The 18,350-nt window shown below is 41.3% G+C and overlaps 1 protein-coding gene and 1 pseudogene across 1 annotated transcript in view; both read right to left on the reverse strand.

The window, feature by feature from the left end:
* The window catches only part of LOC141584688 (uncharacterized), a 119,867-nt gene extending 110,278 nt beyond the window's left edge, over positions 1–9,589 (reverse strand). Inside the window, exon 1 of the mRNA XM_074400170.1 lies at positions 9,066–9,589. Within this exon, the coding sequence (XP_074256271.1) occupies positions 9,066–9,589 (524 nt within the window). The remainder of the gene's footprint in view (positions 1–9,065) is intronic.
* A 6,642-nt stretch (positions 9,590–16,231) lies between these two features.
* LOC101038626 (mitochondrial inner membrane m-AAA protease component paraplegin pseudogene) lies at positions 16,232–17,859 on the reverse strand (annotated as a pseudogene).
* Positions 17,860–18,350: the final 491 nt, after the last annotated feature.

Consider the following 18,350-nt stretch of genomic DNA (forward strand, 5'->3'; position numbering starts at 1 on the left):
TAAAAAGAACATGTACTAACCCAATGCAAAGAAACTAAGAACCTAGAAAAAAGGTTAAATGAGATGCTAACTAGAATAAACAGCTTAGAGAAGAATATAAATCGCTTGATGGAGCTGAAAAACACAACAGGAGAACTTCGCAAAGCATAGACAAGTTTCGATAGCTGAATTGACCAAGCAGAATAAAGGATATCAGAGATTGAAGATCAACTTAATGAAACAAAATGAGAAGGCAAGATTACAGAAAAAAGAGTAAAAAGAAATGAACAAAGCCTCCAAGAAATATGGGATTAAGTGAAAAGACCTAATCTACATTTGATAGGTGTACCTGAATGTGACAAAGAGATTGAATCCAAGCTGGAAAACACTCTTCAGGATATTATCCAGGAGAACTTTCCCAATCTAGCAAGTCAGGCCACGATTCAAGTCCAGGAAATACATAGAACATCACAAAGATATTCCTCAAGAAGAGCAACCTCAAGGCACATAACTGTCAGATTCACCAGGGTTGAAATGAAGGAAAAAAATGCTAAGAGCAGCCAGAGGGGAAAGCTCAGACTCACAGCGGATCTCTCAGGGAAGCCCATCAGACTCACAGCGGATCTCTCCACGGAAATCCTACACACCAGAAGAGAGTGGGGGCCAATATTCAACATCCTTAAAGAAGAGAACTTTCAACCTAGAATTTCATATCCAGCCAAACTAAGCTTCATAAGCGAAGGAGAAAGAAAATCCTTATGGACAAGCAATTGCTGAGATATTTCGTCACCACCAGGCCTGCCTTACAAGAACTCCTGAAATAAGCACTAAACAGGGAAAGGAACAACCAGTACCAGCCACTCTAAAAACATACCAAATGGTAAAGACCATAGACACAATGAAAAAAGGCGTCAACTGATGGGCAAAACATCCAGCTAGCATCAAAATGGCAGGATCAAATTCACACACAACAATATTAACCTTAAATGTAAATGGGCTAAATGCCCCAGCCAAAAGACACAGACTGGCAAATTGGATAAAAAGTCAAGACTCATCAATGTGTTGTATTCAGGAAACTCATCTCACGTGCAAGGACACACATAGGCTGAAAATAAAGGGATGGAGGAAGATTTGTCAAGCAAATAGAGAACAAAAAAAGCAGGAATTGCAACCTTAGTCTCTGATAAAATGGACTTTAAATCAACAAAGATCAAAAGAGACAAAGAAGGGCATTACATAATGGTAAAAGGATTAATGCATGAAGAAGAGCTAACAATCCTAAATATATACACACCCAATACAGGAGCACCCAGGTACATAAAGCAAATTCTACCAGACATAAGAGACTTAAGTCCCACACAATAATAGTGGAAGACTTTAACACTCCACTGTCAATATTAGACAAATCAATGAGACAGAAAATTAACAAGGATATCCAGGACTTGAACTCAGATCTGGACCAAGTGGATCTAATAGACATCTACAGAAATCTCCACCCCAAATCCACAGAATATACGTTTTCCTCAACACCGCATTGCACCTACTCTAAAATTGACCACACAATTGGAAGTAAATCTCTCCTCAGTAAATGCAAAAGAATGGAAATCATAACAGTCTCTCAGACCACAGGGCAATCAAATTAGAACTCAGAATTAAGAAACTCAGAACTGCACAGCTTCATGGAAACTGAACAATTGACTCCTGAATGTCGACTGGATAAACAACGAAATGAAGGCAGAAATAAAGATGTTCTTTGAAACCAATAAGAATGAAGAGACAAAGTTCCAGAACCTCTGGGACACATTTAAAGCAGTGTCTAGAGGGAAATTTATAGCAATAAATGCCCACATGAGAAGTGAGGAAAGATCTAAAATTGACACCCTACAGTCAAAATTGAAAGAGCTAGAGGAGCAAAATCAAAAAAACTCAAAACCTAGCAGAAGACAAGAAATAACTAAGATCAGAGCAGAACTGAAGGAGAGAGAGACACACAAAAAAACCCTTCAAAAAATCAATAAATCCAGGAGCTGGTTTTTTGAAAAGATCAACAAAATAGACTACTAGCCAGATTAATAAAAAAGAAAAGGGAAAAGAATCAAATAGATGCAATAAAAAACGATAAAGGGGATATCACCACTGATTCCACAGAAACACAAACTACAATCAGAGATTACTACAAACAAGTCTATGCACATAAACCAGTAAACCTGGAAGAAATGGATAAATTCCTGGACACTTGCACCCTCCCAAGCCTAAACCAGGAAGAAGTTGAAACCTTGAAGAGACTAGTAACAAGGGCTGAAGTTGAGGCAGCAAATAATAGCCCAAAAACCAAAAAAAGTTTAGGTCCAGACGGGTTCAGAGCTGAATTCTACCAGACATACAAAGAGGAGCTGGTACCATTCCTTCTGAAACTATTCCAAACAATACAAAAAGAGAGAATCCTTCCCAAATCATTTTATGAGACCGACATCATCCTGATACCAAAACCTAGCAGAGACTTAACAAAAAAAGAAAACTTCAGGCCAATATCCATGATGAACACAGATGTAAAATTTTTCAATAAAATACTGGCAAACTGATTGCGACAGCACGTGAAAAAGCTTACCTATCACAATCAAGTAGGCTTCATTCCAGGGATGCAAGGCTGGTTCAACATATGCAAGTCTATAAACGTAAGCCACCATATAAACAGAACCAAAGACAAAAACCACATGATTATCTCAATAGATGCAGAGAAGGCCTTCCACAAAATTCAACAGCCCTTTCTGCTAAAAACTCTCAATAAACTAGGTATTGAAGGAACATATCTCAAAACAATAAAAGCTATTTACAACAAACCTACAGCCAACATCATACTGAATGGGCAAAAACTGGAAGCATTCTCTTTGATATCCAGCACTAGATAAGGATGCCCTCTCTCATCACTCCTATTCAATATAGTATCAGAAGTTCTAGCCAGAGCAATTAGATAAGAAAAGAAAAAAAAAAGGTATTCAATTAGGAAAAGAGGAAGTCTAATTGTCTCTATTTGCAGACAACATGATTGTGTATTTAGAAGACCCTATTATCTCAGCCCAAAATCTCCTGAAACTGATAAGCAACTTCAGCAAAGTCTCAGGATACAAAATCAATGTGCAGAAATCACAAGCATTTCTATATACCAATAACAGACTAACAGAAAGCCAAATCATGAGCAAACTCCCATTCACAATTGCTACAAAGAGAATAAAATACCTAGGAATATAACTAACAAAGGATGTAAAGGACGTCTTCAAGGGGAACTACAAACTGCTGCTCAAGGAAATAAGAGAGGACACAAACATATAGAAAAACATTCCATGCTCAGGTTAGGAAGAATCAATATCGTGAAAATGGCCATACTGCCCAAAGTAATTTATAGATTCAATGATAGCCCCATCAAGCTACCGATGACCTTCTTCACAGAACTGGAAAAAAACCACCTTAAACTTCATATGGAACCAAAAGAGAGCCTGCAGAGCCAAGACAATCCTAAGCAAAAAGAACAAAGCCAGGGGCATCATGCTACCTGATTTCAAACTATACTCCAAGGCTACAGTAATCAAAACAGCATGGTACTGGTACCAAAACAGAGATACAAACCAATGGCACAGAACAGAGGCCCTGGAGGCAACATCACACATCTACAACCATCTGATCTTTGACAAACCTGACAAAAACAAGCAGTGGGGAAAGGATTCCCTGTTTAATAAATGGTGTTGGGGAAACTGGCTAGCAGTGTGCAGAAAGCAGAAACTGGACCCTTTCCTGACACCTTACATGAAAATTAACTCCAGATGGATTAAAGACTTAAACATAAGACTTAATACCATAAAAACCCTAGAAGAAAACCTAGACAAAACCATTCAGGACATAGGCAAAGGCAAGGACTTCATGACTAAAACACCAAAAGTAGTGGCAGCAAAAGCCAAAATAGACAAATGGGATCTAATTAAACTCCAGAGCTTCTGTACAGCAAAAGAAACAATCATTAGAGTGAATCGGCAACCAACAGAATGGGAAAAAAATTTTGCAATTTACCCATCTGACAAAGGGTTAATATCCAGAATCTACAAAGAACTAAAACAGATTCATAAGACAAAAGCAACCAAATCCATCCAAAAGTGGGCGAAGGATATGAACAGACATTTTTCAAAAGAAGACATATATGAGGTCAACAAACATGAAAAAATGCTCATCATCACTGATTATTAGAGAAATACAAATCAAAACCACATTGAGATACCATCACACACCAGTTAGAATGGCGATCATTAAAAAATCTGGAGACAAGATGCTGGAGAGGATGTGGAGAAATAGGAACACTTTTACACTGTTGATGGGAGTTTAAACTAGTTCAACCATTGTGGAAGACAGTGTGGCACTTCCTCAAGGACCTAGAAATAGAAATTCCACTTGACCCAGCAATCCCATTACTGGGTATATACCCAAAGAATATAAATCATTCTATTATAAAGATACATGCACACGTATGTTCAAAGCGTACTATTTACAATAGCAAAGATGTAGAACCAACCCAAATGCCCATCAACAATAGACTGGACAAGGAAAACGTAGCACATACATACCATGGAATACTATGCAGCCATAAAAATGATGAGTTTGTGTCCTTTGTAGGGACATGAATGAATCTGGAAACCATCATTCTCAGCAAACTGACACAAGAACAGAAAATCAAACACCACATGTTCTCACTCATAGACAGGTGGTAAACAAGGAGAACACATGGACACAGGGAGGGGAGCATCACACACTGGGGTCTGTTGGTCTGGACCAAGGGTTGGACAGCTGGGGGATGGGGAGGTCAGGGAGGGATAACATGGGGAGAAATGCCAGATGTAGGTGACGGGTGGATGGAGGCAGCCAACCACATTGCCATGTGTGTACCTATGCAACAATCCTACATGATCTGCACGTGTATCCCAGAACCTAAATTTAAAAAAAAAGAAAGCTTTATTGATTTCTGAAATGATGTGTTGAGACCAGAAACCCAAAATAATAGTGACTGAGAGTAGTGCTGATGCCCTAAGTTTTGCTCACGCTCTTACCTAGGTGAGAACCTGACCAAAAAGGGTTGAACTGTTAAACAAATTATGGGAAGACACTGTTTTGGTCTGAACTCCTGCATTAGACCACATTGAACAGGCCTAACTACAATGGAGACAGTCATGCTGAATGCCCCACAACCAGGCTGAAACTTTACGGAAGCAGATAGATTGCAAAAGCGATCACTTTTTCCCTGAGGAGATTCCTGTCTACCAGAGTCAGCATAAGGAAGTCCCCTCGGCTTTAACTCTAACCAAAACAAGTAAGCTGAAGTAATCTGATATTAACCAATCAGTTGTTATTTTCTATCATTCCGTTTCTTTGTTCCCACCTTACAAAACATAGTATTCTGCTATTGCCCAGTGGGTGCTAAGACCAAATAAAACTTGTAAATGCCACACTGAAAGCAAATACATCCAAATAATTCAATATACAATGGTAGCAAAGAGTAACACCAATGCTCAAAGCTTTGGTAAATATCTCAAAATTGAGAGCCTGACCAAAGGGGAGGAATTTTACATCAAACTACATTGGGGTTTAGAAGCCTTCAAAGCAGTCCTTGTAAAGAACTGCAGCCTGCCAGGAGGTGTGGCTCATGCCTGTAATCCCAGCACTTTGGGAGTCTGAGGCAGGAGGATCACCTGAGTTCGGGGGTTTGAGACCAGCCTGACCAGCATGGAGAAACCCCATCTCTACTAAAAATACAAAATTATATGAGCAGACAGACATTGTAGGAAAAAGCAAAACAAAACAAAAAAACAAAAACAAAATTAGTCGGATGTGGTGGCGCATGCCGGTAATCCCAACTACCTGGCAGGCTGAGGCGAGAGAATTGCTTGAATCCGGGAAGCAGAGTTAGTGATGAGCTGACATTGCACCATTGCATTCAAGCCTAGGTAACAAGAGCAAAAAACAAAAACAAACAAACAAACAAAAAACCCTGCATCCTAACTTAGTATATAAACAAACTGAAAACCTGACTTGGGAATTTATCATTGTAACAAAGAGCAGAGGTTCAGCCAATCACATCAGCTGAGTGTCAGCCAATGGCAAGCAGCCAGCTGTTCAAAACAGGTTTCATGAAGGCAAACGCAGGCTGTAACCAGATCTTTAATCAATCCAGCCATCTCTATACATCACTTGTTTTCTGTATGTCAGTTTCCTTTCTCTGGCTGTAAATATACCCTGCACATGTCATGTGGCAGAGCCTTCGGAACCATTTTTGGTCTGGATTGCTGATTCTACAACCATAATAAAAGCCAGTTAAGATCTGTAAACATACATTTGCTGTAATTCTCTCTTTTAACAGTTGGATCCTGCAAAAGACATTAAGCTAAAATTAATTAAAAATCATTTAAGGTCATAATTAGGTCATAAGAAATTGACAACAATTCTTCAAACAGCAGCTAAAAAGTATATTTTTAAAATATTGTTGAAAAAAGTGCAAAAGTAGATAGAAAAATTATGGACAAAACTGAAAATAGGAGAAATTAAAACTAAAGAGAACCAATTGCATCAAACTGAAAACTTAAAAAAAAAAAGGGTGATTTCTTAGTAAAAATACACATTAACAAAATGGACACTGAAGTAAGGCAACTATGAATCAAACAATTAGCATAGAAAAGCTTGGAAAGGTCCTTAAAGATCTCCCAGTGGAAAAGACCCAAGGACCATCTGGGTCCACAGCTTGGTGTAAGCTGACTTTAACTAAATGTGATTTTATAGTCATGCATGGCATACATGATGGTAGTCCCATGAGATAATAACGGAGCTGAAAAATTCCTTTCTAGCCATCTTGTTGTAAGCTTGTGGCTCAACGAATTACCTTTTCTAAGTTTTGATACCATAAAAGGAAAATAAATCTCAGAACCCCAAAATCACTAAGCCAAGGGAAAGTCAAGCTGGGAGCTATGTCAGGCAAACCTGCCTCTCATTCTATTACTAAATAAGATAGCCACAAAGATAAAAATCTACATTCCTCCCTCCCAATTTACCCACGAGGAATTTCCTTGTGGACAAATGACAGAACTGTCATCCCTCTGAGGCTCACTAGAGACAAATGTATATTTAATTGATTCCTCTGCCCTGTTGTTTATGTACAAATGAAGATTCACTGAGCCAGACTAAATCATGTATTCAGTGGAAGGCTGATGAAGCACTCAAAAAGAACGTAACATTTTGTCTCTTATCTACTTCTGACCTGGAAGCACCCCCACTTCCTGCTTCCAGTTGTCCCGCTTTACTGGACCAAATGACTACACATATTAATTGATGTGTAAAAGCAAGCTCTACCCTGACCACCTTGGACACATGCCGCCAGGACCTCCTGAGGCTGTGTGTAATGTGTAATGGGCATGTCTTTAACCTTGGCAAAATACGCTTTCTAAATTGAGACCTATCTCAGATATTTTGGGTTCACAATCCACCATTACACGTGGTGTTACAGTTAACGACTGCATTTAGTACAGTGACATGCTGTCCAGGTTGGTAGCCTGGGAGCAAATAGGCTATACCATATAACTTAGGTGTGGAATGGGATACACTATCTAGGTTTGATAAGGACACTCTATGGTGTTCATTCAAAAATGAAATCACCTGAAGACAAATGTCTCAGAAAGTATCCACATAATTGGGACATGCTGGTGTGTATTTTTTTTTCTCTTTTTTAAAAATTTCGCTTTATATTTTTCTTTTGCCTCAGACATAGAAGGTTGTTTGAAACTTGTGTGTATTAAATGGCCAAAGTCTAGGAGAAAAAAAGAAACTCAACTCCTGTTATAATAACAAAGCTTAATAGAGTTAACATATTCCATCTAATCTAAGATGCCAATGATTAAAAGCATTATTTTATGCACCATCACAAATAGGTTGCCAATTAAACCGACTTTCTGAATAATAAAAACGTGAATTTACTTCTATTAATGCCAGGAAACTAAAATGAAAAGGAGTTACAGGTTTTGTTTTTGTTTTTTTGTGTTTTGTTGTTGTTGTTGTTGAGATGGAGTTCCACTCTTGTAGCTCAGGCTGGAGTATATTGATGCGATCTCAGATCTTTGCAACATCCCCCTCCTGGGTTCAGGCTATTCTGTCTCAGCCTCCCGAGTAGCTGGGATTACAGGTGCGGGCCACCACATCAGCCTAATTTTTGTATTTTTAGTAGAGACGGGGTTTCACCTGTCGACCAAGCTGGTCGGGAACGCCTGACCTCAGGTGATTCGTCCCCCGACTTGGCCTCCCAAAGTACTGGATGGCTCCCAGCCAAGTTATGGTTTTGAGATGTTATAGCAAATAAGGAGGCCTTTAGAGCCTGAGGTCTTTCCTAAGCAAACAAAAACCAAACTCGCAGGCATCTAAACTGACTTAATATTAACAAATCAACCACAGTCAATGACAAAACGTCCCGCCGCCAGGGGGCTGTATGACTAGGGAAGCTGAGAACCATCCCCATAGCAGGGGTGGCCCAGCTGGAGCCGATGAAAAACCTCACTCCGCTGCCGCAGCTAAGGGCGGGAAGCCCCAAGCCCTGTTTTCCCTTCTGCTGCTTCGTGCGTGATTCATGAATCGTTCATTTGCTCAAATAAACTCTGCTTAAAATTATTTTGCCTAAAAGTCTCCTTTGAACAAAGTACACTATTTACACTTAAAATGATGCGGTGAAAACCCGCATCTCCATCTGCTCTTCAGTATTTTTCAAGTACTCAACGCTAAGAAACACGAGCCACTGGCACGCGAACACAGCCAGGGAGCGGGGTGCGCGGCTCCCTGGGGCTCCCCGCGCCGCTCTCGGGGTTTTCCCTTCTCTGTCGCAGATCCACCCCCAACCCAAATTGGTAAAAGATTTAAAAATGAAACAACTCAGATGTGCTGTAATAACGAACATCAAAGCCACTCGACGAAAGGCCACTTTGTAAAATAAAATAAACACAGCTTGAGAAAATAAAGCCACGGCGGCGCCGCCCCCTCAGCACTCGGAGCGCGGCAGAAAGCTGTTTCCTCACCTTTCCTCAGGCAGCTCTGGGGGTCCTGAAGCCACTGCTTCCCCAGTCGCTCCCGAGGAAGAGGAGGCTGGGTCCTCCCTGGGCACAGTCCCCAGGTGTCCCTGCAGGAACAGTGGCGTCTCCCAGGTAGGTGCTGAGGAGGAGGAGTCAGGGTCCTCTCCAGGCGTCCCTGTAGAGACAACGGCGCCCGCTGGGTAGGTCCTGAGGAGGAGGAGGACTGAGGAGTCCTCTTCAGACGTCCTCGTAGCGACCGCAGCGCCTGCCGGTGGGGTCCTGAGTAGGAGGCTCGGCTCCGCCCCCTGGAGACACGGCGTCTGCGCGGGAACGCCGGCGCCTCTCGCCGCGTTCGCACCCCCTGCTGGCCGTCGCGGGCGGTGCGGAACGCTCCTGTGCTCGCGGTTGAGCTGTGGCAGCGTCGCTCCCGCAGACCCTGTGAATCCCAGAAGTCCACAGTTCTGACAATTCCACGCCATGGCTTTTGAAAAATCAGCTGAAAGAAAGCCCACCATCCCCACCAGATGCATGGCGATAAGAGGCAAAGCAAATGGCCAACTGACAAAAGTCAAGTGACGTCCTATGTGCCAGCAATTATGTGTGAAAACATTGGAATTGGAAACTGGAGTATGCCATTTTAAAAAAGCAATACCATTGACAATAGCACCCCTCATAGCTGAAGTTCTTAAGTATAAATCTTTAAAGTAAAGGTACAAATACACATTCATCAAACTTAGAAACACAGTTGAAAGAAATCAAACAATATAAATGTACAGATGTTCCTTATTGAGGGTTGGAAGAGTCTATTGTTAAGATGAAAATTCTCAGAAATTTGACTTAGAGATTGAGTGCAGTCCCAATCAAATTCTCAGAAAACTTTTTTTGTTTTTATTTATTTATTCACTCATTCATCTGTTTTAGAGACAGTCTGCAGCTTGGAACATTTAGGCTCAAGTGATCCTTCCACCTCAGCCTCCCAAACAGCCGTACTACACGCACAGGCTACCATTCCCTGCTAACTTTTAAGAAATATTTCTAGAGATGGAAGTCTTGTTATTTTGCCCAGGCTGGTTTTGAATTCCTGGCCCGGAATGCTCCTCCTGATTTGGCCTCCCAAAGCACTGAGATTACAGGCATGAACCACTGCACCCAGACTTGTCTTTAAATTTAGGATAGGCAACATCAAAGACATCCAAACAAAACCAATAATGTAATATATTAGTAGAGAAGAAACAATAAGGAGAGGGGTGTTGAAATTTAAACTATCACAGAGTCCTGAAAATACACAGGCATGAACCCTGATATTCTCTATATATTTTACATAAATTCCAGAATACAGAAAATTACACAAAGTCGCTATGACAGGAGGGAAATCCTGCAAACCTCATGAGGCGTGTCCCACACTGCTCTGGAGTTGTCTCAGTGGACCAGTCTCCTCCAGTGTTAGAAGAGTGAGTGGTGCAGATAATGGGCAAACTCTGTCCGTACGTGTGATCTTAGACACACTGCACAATCTTTCTGTTCTGTATGTAATTTATCTTCTGTAAAATGTAACACTGGTACCAGTAGTACATATATGTGTACATTTATGTATGTGTATAAATATATATGTATGTGTATATATAGTGCAGATGTGTAAAAAATGAACATGATGAATGATAAATGGTAATGCCCCTTTCCGGGCGTCCCACACCAGAGCTTGCTATAAAGTAGGAAACATGCAAATAGGACCCTCCCTGTGCTGATAAAAACCAGCCCGGCCCTGACCCTGCAGCTCTAAGAGGAGCCCCAGCCCTGTGATCCCCAGGTGTTTCTATTTAATGATAGAGGCTGAACTCACAGAACTCACAATGGAATCTGGGCTAAGCTGGATTGTCCTTGCTACTATTTTAAAAGTTGATTCTAAAAACTAGAGATATTGAGTGTGAGTGGATATGAATGACAGAAACAGAAGGGTTGTGTCTGGCAGTTTCTGACCAAGATGTCTCTATGTTTGCAGGTGTCCAGTGTGAGGTGCAGCTGGTAAAGTCTGGGGGCGACTCTGGAGTGAGTCTCTGGTATTAGTATTTCTGGTGGCATATATTATGCAGACTCTGTAAAGAGCCGATTCACCATCTCCAGACACAATGCCAAAAACACACTGTACCTTCAAATGAACAGAGTGATAATTGAGGACACAGCCACTCATTACCGTGTGAGCGAAGCACGGTGAGGGAAAGTCCGTGTGGGCCCAGATACAAACCTCCGTGCTGGAACGCTGTGGGGAAATCAGCTGTAGGGGGCGCGCAGGGCTCACTGATCAGCATGAACCTCAGAGGCAGGTGCAGCTACAGGCTGATTTCCTGTCAGGATATGGGACATCATCTTACGGTTTCTCTAGTGAACCTCTCTAAGTTTAGAATTCTGTGCTTCCTAATAATCTTTACATATTTTTTAAAAGATCATTTTAAAATGAGGACCTATTCTCATATGCACCAAATGAAGATTGACGCTTACAGAGATGAAAAGTCCTCAACCATGGTCACCAAGATCAGAGTCCTGAGGAAACTCAGGGGTGCCTGATGAGTCTTCTCCAATCAAACCCAGGACAGAAATCTCAGGGAGATTCCCTGACTAGAAGTCTCTGTCTATTATTCAGGGTTGACAAGCTGAAGACGGACATACCACTTTTCTGTTAGACGTAGAGGATGACGATTTTTGGTGATGGCTAGGAATATCCAGTGTTCATAAGATCATCCATCAGTAAGTACAGGCTGGAAGTTCCAGAGAGAGGTAAAGCTGTTAAATCACCATGGAACTTTATTTTCTCCAGTTCTGCTCTGATGGAATCAGGCCTTCCCATTTTATCAGTGAAAATCTACCTAACTAGAGTCATCTGACTACAGTTCTGTTTGGTTTTGTTTGAGACGAAATCTCATAGCAGGTGAGATCAGGAAGAGCAGGAGGTGCTCAGGATGCCAAGGGGTACTCAGGACACATCAAGGCAGGTGCAGCAGTGGGGGAAAAGTGCTGGAGATGGGGTTTGGCATCACTATCATATTTCATCACTGGACACCTTCCACTATGTTTATTCTCATATATGTAATTCTTTATTAAAAACTGGCATTTATAATGCTATATTATATATGTAGGTACCATATATATATATGTAGTTATAACCATGTGTAGGTGCATCAAATTGTCCTCTCCATCTTATGTGGACCTTTTCCAACAAGACTCTCACTCTCTGTATTTATTTCAGCACCGCATAAATTATGGTTAATTATGTAGGATCTCTTTCTCTTCTTTCTTTCTTCTTTCCTCCTTTTCTCTCACTCACAAGCTGACACACACAGAGAATTCTACAACTTCAATTACCTGATGTGTTAAAGACAATTGACTAAAGTGCAGCTTTTCCAGTTTAGCTGCTGTTCATATTGCTGTAAGAATAATAACATTGTGTTTCTCAGCTCTATGTTTATCTGAGATGAGTAGCACCTTTTAAAATAATACCCAGATACTGAAAGCAATCCAACTATCAGTCAGCAGCTTAATCAGTAAACAAATTGCTGTAAATTCATTCACTGGAAAAACACCCACTGTTACAATCAGGTATTGCTGGGTATGCTCAACAGCAAGGATAAATTCACAAGTATATATGATGAGTAAAATAAGACAAACAAATACAAGTACATACACACAAATTCCTCTTGTATAAATTCTATAAAATGAAAACTAAAGTTACATAAAGAAAAACAGTAGTTGACTCTAGATGTGGTGTGAGAAGGGAAGGTGTAAGAACCAGAAATTACAGAAAAACGAGGAAATTTTAAGGGTAGTTGAGTATTTTCTATGTTGAGAAAGGTAATGGTTACATCACTATTTATAAAATGGTACACATTAGGGTATGGCTACTATTTGCTAATTTCACCTCATTAAAGTATTACAAATTTAAACACATATAATTTGGTAGAAAAAAAGGTAGACAAAGATGAATAAAATATATGAGAAATAAGAAAAGAAAATCATGGAACACTGACATAAGAACTTCACACATTAAACTGCAGAAAATTTAAATTTCTCAACACAGAATAAAAGATCTAACTGAATATATATGAGAAATCAAAGATTCCTGAATGTACACGTGAATAAACTCTAAGCGTACCCCTATTCTTAGGGAAATACTAGAATACAACAAAATAACAAAATTTCATTACATAATGGGGGTTAATAGAATCATACCAGGCATGTCCAGCTCTGTCCTGGAGTTGGTTCAGGGAACAGGTTTGTCCTGTGATTAGGAGCCATGACACTAAGTTCACAGCATCACTTCTAGTTGACACCATAAAAAGATGAAAAGATCTCAACAAAAATGTAGTGTGGGTGTTACATCTGTCAGGGAGGAAGTATGAGAATTGCGTGAACCTGGGAGGTGGAGGTTGCAGGGAGCCGTGATTGTACCGCTGCTACACTCCAGCCTGGGCAACAAGCAAGACTCTGTCTCAAAAAAAAAAAAAAAAAAAAAAAAAAGAAGAAGAAGAAGAAGAAGAAGAAGAAAGAAATTTTCTAAAATGGACTTATTGACTTGTTGCAAAGTTATCATTATACAAAAAAGAATTAATAGTAGGGGTTCATAAATATTTGTTGTCTGGATGTCTACTGAATTACACATGAAGGAAGACAGCAGGTGTGCTGTGAACAGTTATTAGATGTAAAGGTTACCAATGGAATTTAGAAATAATAGACCTAACTTCTAAGGAGTCAGATCGATGGATATATAATAAATATGTTAAATAAATAAAAACAAGTGTTTAAAAATCTTAACAGGGAGGCCATGATAGTGGCAGTCCCAGCACTTCAGGTTTCTGTGTGAGAAAGCCAGAATGCAATAAAAATAGAACAAGCAATACTAGATTTTACCAATCAGAAATTTCCAATTAACCTTCAACTAAAATATAATCCTTTTAAAAACTACTTTTACAAAATATCTATGACCAACTTATCAATGACAAAGTTCACAGTGCAGTAAGTAAATAATGTCTGACACTGCACTAGTGGTGCCAAGTCTATTGGACATTCACACATTCACACAGGAAAAAAATCTTAATTCTTATCTCAAGCCATATGCATAAATTGATTATAGATGATTGTACTTCTGAATGCAAAAGCTAAAATTATAAGGCTCTTAGAAGAAAACATGAGAGGCATATGTATTATAATAGCAAAACTTTTAAAAATAGAAACCAGGACCAGGTTTGATGGCTCATACCTGTAATCCAAGAACTTTGCGAGGATTCCTCAGAAGAATCGCTTGAGGCAAAAAACTCAAGATCAACCTGAGCAACGTAGTGAGAACTCGTCTCTACAAAAAAAAAAAAAAAAAAAAAAATAGCTGGGCAGGTGGCATGCTCCCATGGTCCTGCCTACCTGGGAGGCTGAGATAAAAGAACTGCTTAATTCCAGAAGTTTGAGGCTACAGTCAGCTATGACAGTGTCAATACACTTCACCAAGGTGACAGAGTAAAACCCTATCTCATACATACACACATACATAATACATACTAAATTAATTGACAAAACCAGAAAGTCATAAAAAAGAAAAAATGATGTGTGACTACGTTCAATTTAATAAATTATAATTATCAAAATTAAGGAAATAAGAAAACTACACAGCAAAAAAAGACATTGCTATTCATATATATGTCTGGCAAAATACTTTTATCCAGAATGTACAGAGTATTTGCAAATAAGAAAAAGACAATGCAATGTAACAATGCAAGTCTTAAACTGATACTTGAAAAAAATTAGCTTCAGATGGCCACAAAACATATAAAATGACATCAAATTTATTAGTTATCAAAGAAATGCAAATTCTATCTCAATGCAGCTTAGTTACATAGCCACCAAAATAACTAAAATAAAAAAGGAAAACGTACTAAATGTTTGACAAGATGTAGAACAAATGAAGCTCTCATGCACTGCTGGTGGAAATGTAAATTGTAAAAACCAAATTAGAAAACCATTTGGCAGTAAATACTAAAGATGAACATATGCATAACCTATAATCTAGCACTTTTTCTACATCTCTAGTATACATCAATGTGACTATCTTGGCACCAAAGACATGTAAGAAAAAGGTTAAAAGCAAGAAGAGTATTCATAATAGTCCCAAACTAGACACAATCAAAATTTTATCAACATTAGAATTTGATATTGTACAATGGAGCAATAAGTATAGATGGATTCGATTATGGATGGAAAAGAAGCAATGTCACTAAGAATGTTGAGTGAAAGAAGCCAATCATAAAGAGTACATACTGTATAAGCCCATAAACTTCATGAATAGACAAAACTACTTAATGGTTTTAGAAATAAGGGTAATATTTGCACTTGGTGGATTAGCAGAACTACAAGAGGGCATCTCGTTTCCTAGCAATCCATGCTTCCTTTAATTTTTACTTCCTTTTTTTCTTTCTTCCTTCCTTCTTACTTATCTTTATTCCTTTTTTTTTAAAGACTTTTCCAACCACAGAGTTTATTAGTGAAGTATCTCAACAATTCTCAAGGCAATAAAAACCAAGGCATCCCAACACTGCATGACTAGGCAAGCAAGAAGTCCTCAACTTGTACCTGTCCACATGGCAGCAGGTGGCAGTGTTGAGTCCTCTAAAGTCCAGTTTCTGGGCCCGTGTGGCCTCACTGATGAGCGAGCTCCATGACAGAGCTGCTGGAGATAGGACAATCGGCTCAGAGGGTCCTTTCATGTCCGATCCCCTTAGCATTCGGAGGGAGCCACAGGAACTGAAACGGCAGTGCAGGCGTCAGCATGAACAGGGGTCTTAACGCTGTGTGGCCTCTGGGTGGCCTCAGCCACAGTGGGAAGGACTGTGTCGGTAACCCTGGGAACTCGAGGTGTCCCATGCTCACTTGGGAAAGCACTAATAATCTTCCCCATGGGGGAAACGAGGCACAAACACAAGGTTCAGTCAGTCATTTCTGCAGAGAAATTTACAGTCAAGAAAAGGGTAATCGATAAAGAGATCTCAGAAGCCGCTGCACAGAGACTACTGAGGGTGCAGAGACTACTGAGGACCCCGAGAGCAAGTGCAAAGCTCAGTTGAAAAGAAACGCGGGGCGGCTGAGTGAGCTGCTCACTTCTTGGATCACCTGCACGTCCGGCCATCATGTCCCAACTACTTTGGTCAAGATGGCTCTTTGCCTCGAAGTGGAGGCTGCTGGGCTCTTCCGCCGCCTCCTCCTCTCCAGAGTCCTGCTTCTCCCTCTGGGCTTCGATCCACCTCTGTGGTGCGATCATTTTCTTCGGCCCAAGGGCCAATGAGCGCCTCAATGTCCTCATAGTTTATCACTTCCGTTTCCAGAAGGGGATTTGCCAGCACCTGCAGCTTGTCCAGGTTCTCCTGCAGCACCTTCTCGGTGTGTCTGAAGGCCTTGGCCACCAGCAGTCTTGCTTCATGATCCATCATCTGCTGCGGGCCTTGGCTGAAGGGGAGCCACCCGATGCCCATGAGGCCCTCCTGTGCCTCAGGGAAGGAGATGGGCCCGATGCCAGGTACCATCCCAAACTGCTTCACCATGGAGTAGGCAATGCAGGTGCCCTTCCTCAGGTCATCCTGTGACCCGGAAGTGACTCTGTTGAAGGTCAGCGCTTCCGACACCCGGCCCCCAAGGGCCATGCACATTCGCTCAAACAGCTGCTCCTTGGTGAAGAGGTGCAGGTCTCTGGGGAGCATCTGAGCAAAGGCCAGGACGGCATTTGTCCAAGGCGCTGCGGAGACCTCATCACGGCCTCCGTGTGCTCCAGCATCCAGCCCACCAAGGCGGGGCCCGACTCGTGAAACGCGATCACTTTCTGTTCTTCCTTAGGATCTTGCTCTTTTTGGCAGTCTCTGCAAGGACGCGCTCCACGGCGTACTCGAAGCTGAGTGTGCATGGACGTGTGTCCCTCCCGTGCCCTGTGCAGCGCAGACTCATTGCAGATGTTGGCGATAGCCCCACTGAATTCTGGAATCAGCTCTGCCAGATGCTGGGAGTAAAAGGTGCTGGCCTGGGTCAGCTTCAGGCTCTTCAGGTGCTGCTCGAAAATCTCCCGTCTCTCCTGCAACGTGGGAAGATCAATGAAGACGTGCCGGTCCAGTCGGCCTGGCCCCATCAGAGCACAGACCAAAATGTCGGCTCAGTTCATGGACGCCAGGACGATGACATGGTCTGTGGTGCCTATTCCATCCACTTCCGCTAGAAGCTGGTTGAGCGTCTGCGCCTCCTTGATGATGGAGAAGCCGGACGTGGCGGTGGAGGGCTTCTTGCACACCGAGTCGACCTTGTCGATGTAGACATTGCAGGGAGCCCGGGCTCGGGCTTCCTTGAAGAGACTCCATACATGGGCAGCACCAAGGCCTCCAATGACCTCCACAAACTCCGGGCCAGCCACTGCCAGAAGGGCACCTGGGCCTCTGTGGCTACCACCTTGGCCAGCAGGGTCTTCCCACAGCCAGGGGGCCCGAGCAGCAGCACGCCCTTTGGGACCTTGGCGCCAAGCTGGAGGAAGCGCTCTGGGCTCTTAGATAATCCACAAACTCTCGCACTTCCAGCTTGGCTTCCTGCATTCCTGCCACGTCTTTGAAGCTGACCCCTTTCCCCATCTTCCCATCCACAATCGTGAAAAGAGCCATTTTAAGCTGATTAAAAGCACTGAATCCACCTCCCCTTCCGGTTATTCCAGCCAGGCGGAAAATGTACCTATCATGAACTAAGGGCTGGTTATGTAGGTATGATGCAGAATTTTGTAACATTTATCAAACCATATAACATGTATTTTAATATAAGTATAATATACTTTAATATAATTTTAAAGACTAGCCCTAATACTCTTCTTAGCAATTAACAAGATACAAATTATAAATAAATATCTACAAGGATTTTATATTTCTTTCTTTTTTTTTTTCAATTCCAAGCCTTAACCAAGAATTTTATATTTCTAAGAAACTATACTAAATTTTCTATTCTTTTTTCTTCCTTTTCTTCATATTTATTAAACCTTTTTCATTTCAGTATTCATGTCGAAGACTCTGAAAATTATCCAGCTGGGTGTGGCTTACGTCTGTAATCTCAGCACTTTGGGAGGCAGAGGTGGGCAGATAACCTGATGTCGGGAGTTTGAGACCAGCCTGACCAATACAGAGAAACCCCGTCTGGACTAAAAATACAAAAAATTAGCAGGGCATGGTGGTGCAAGCCTATAATCCCATCTACTCTGGAAGCTGAGGCAGGAGAATTGCTTAAACCCAGGAGGCA

Source organism: Saimiri boliviensis, chromosome 5 (assembly GCF_048565385.1).
Source record: "Saimiri boliviensis isolate mSaiBol1 chromosome 5, mSaiBol1.pri, whole genome shotgun sequence".
NCBI classification, from domain to species: domain Eukaryota; kingdom Metazoa; phylum Chordata; class Mammalia; order Primates; family Cebidae; genus Saimiri; species Saimiri boliviensis.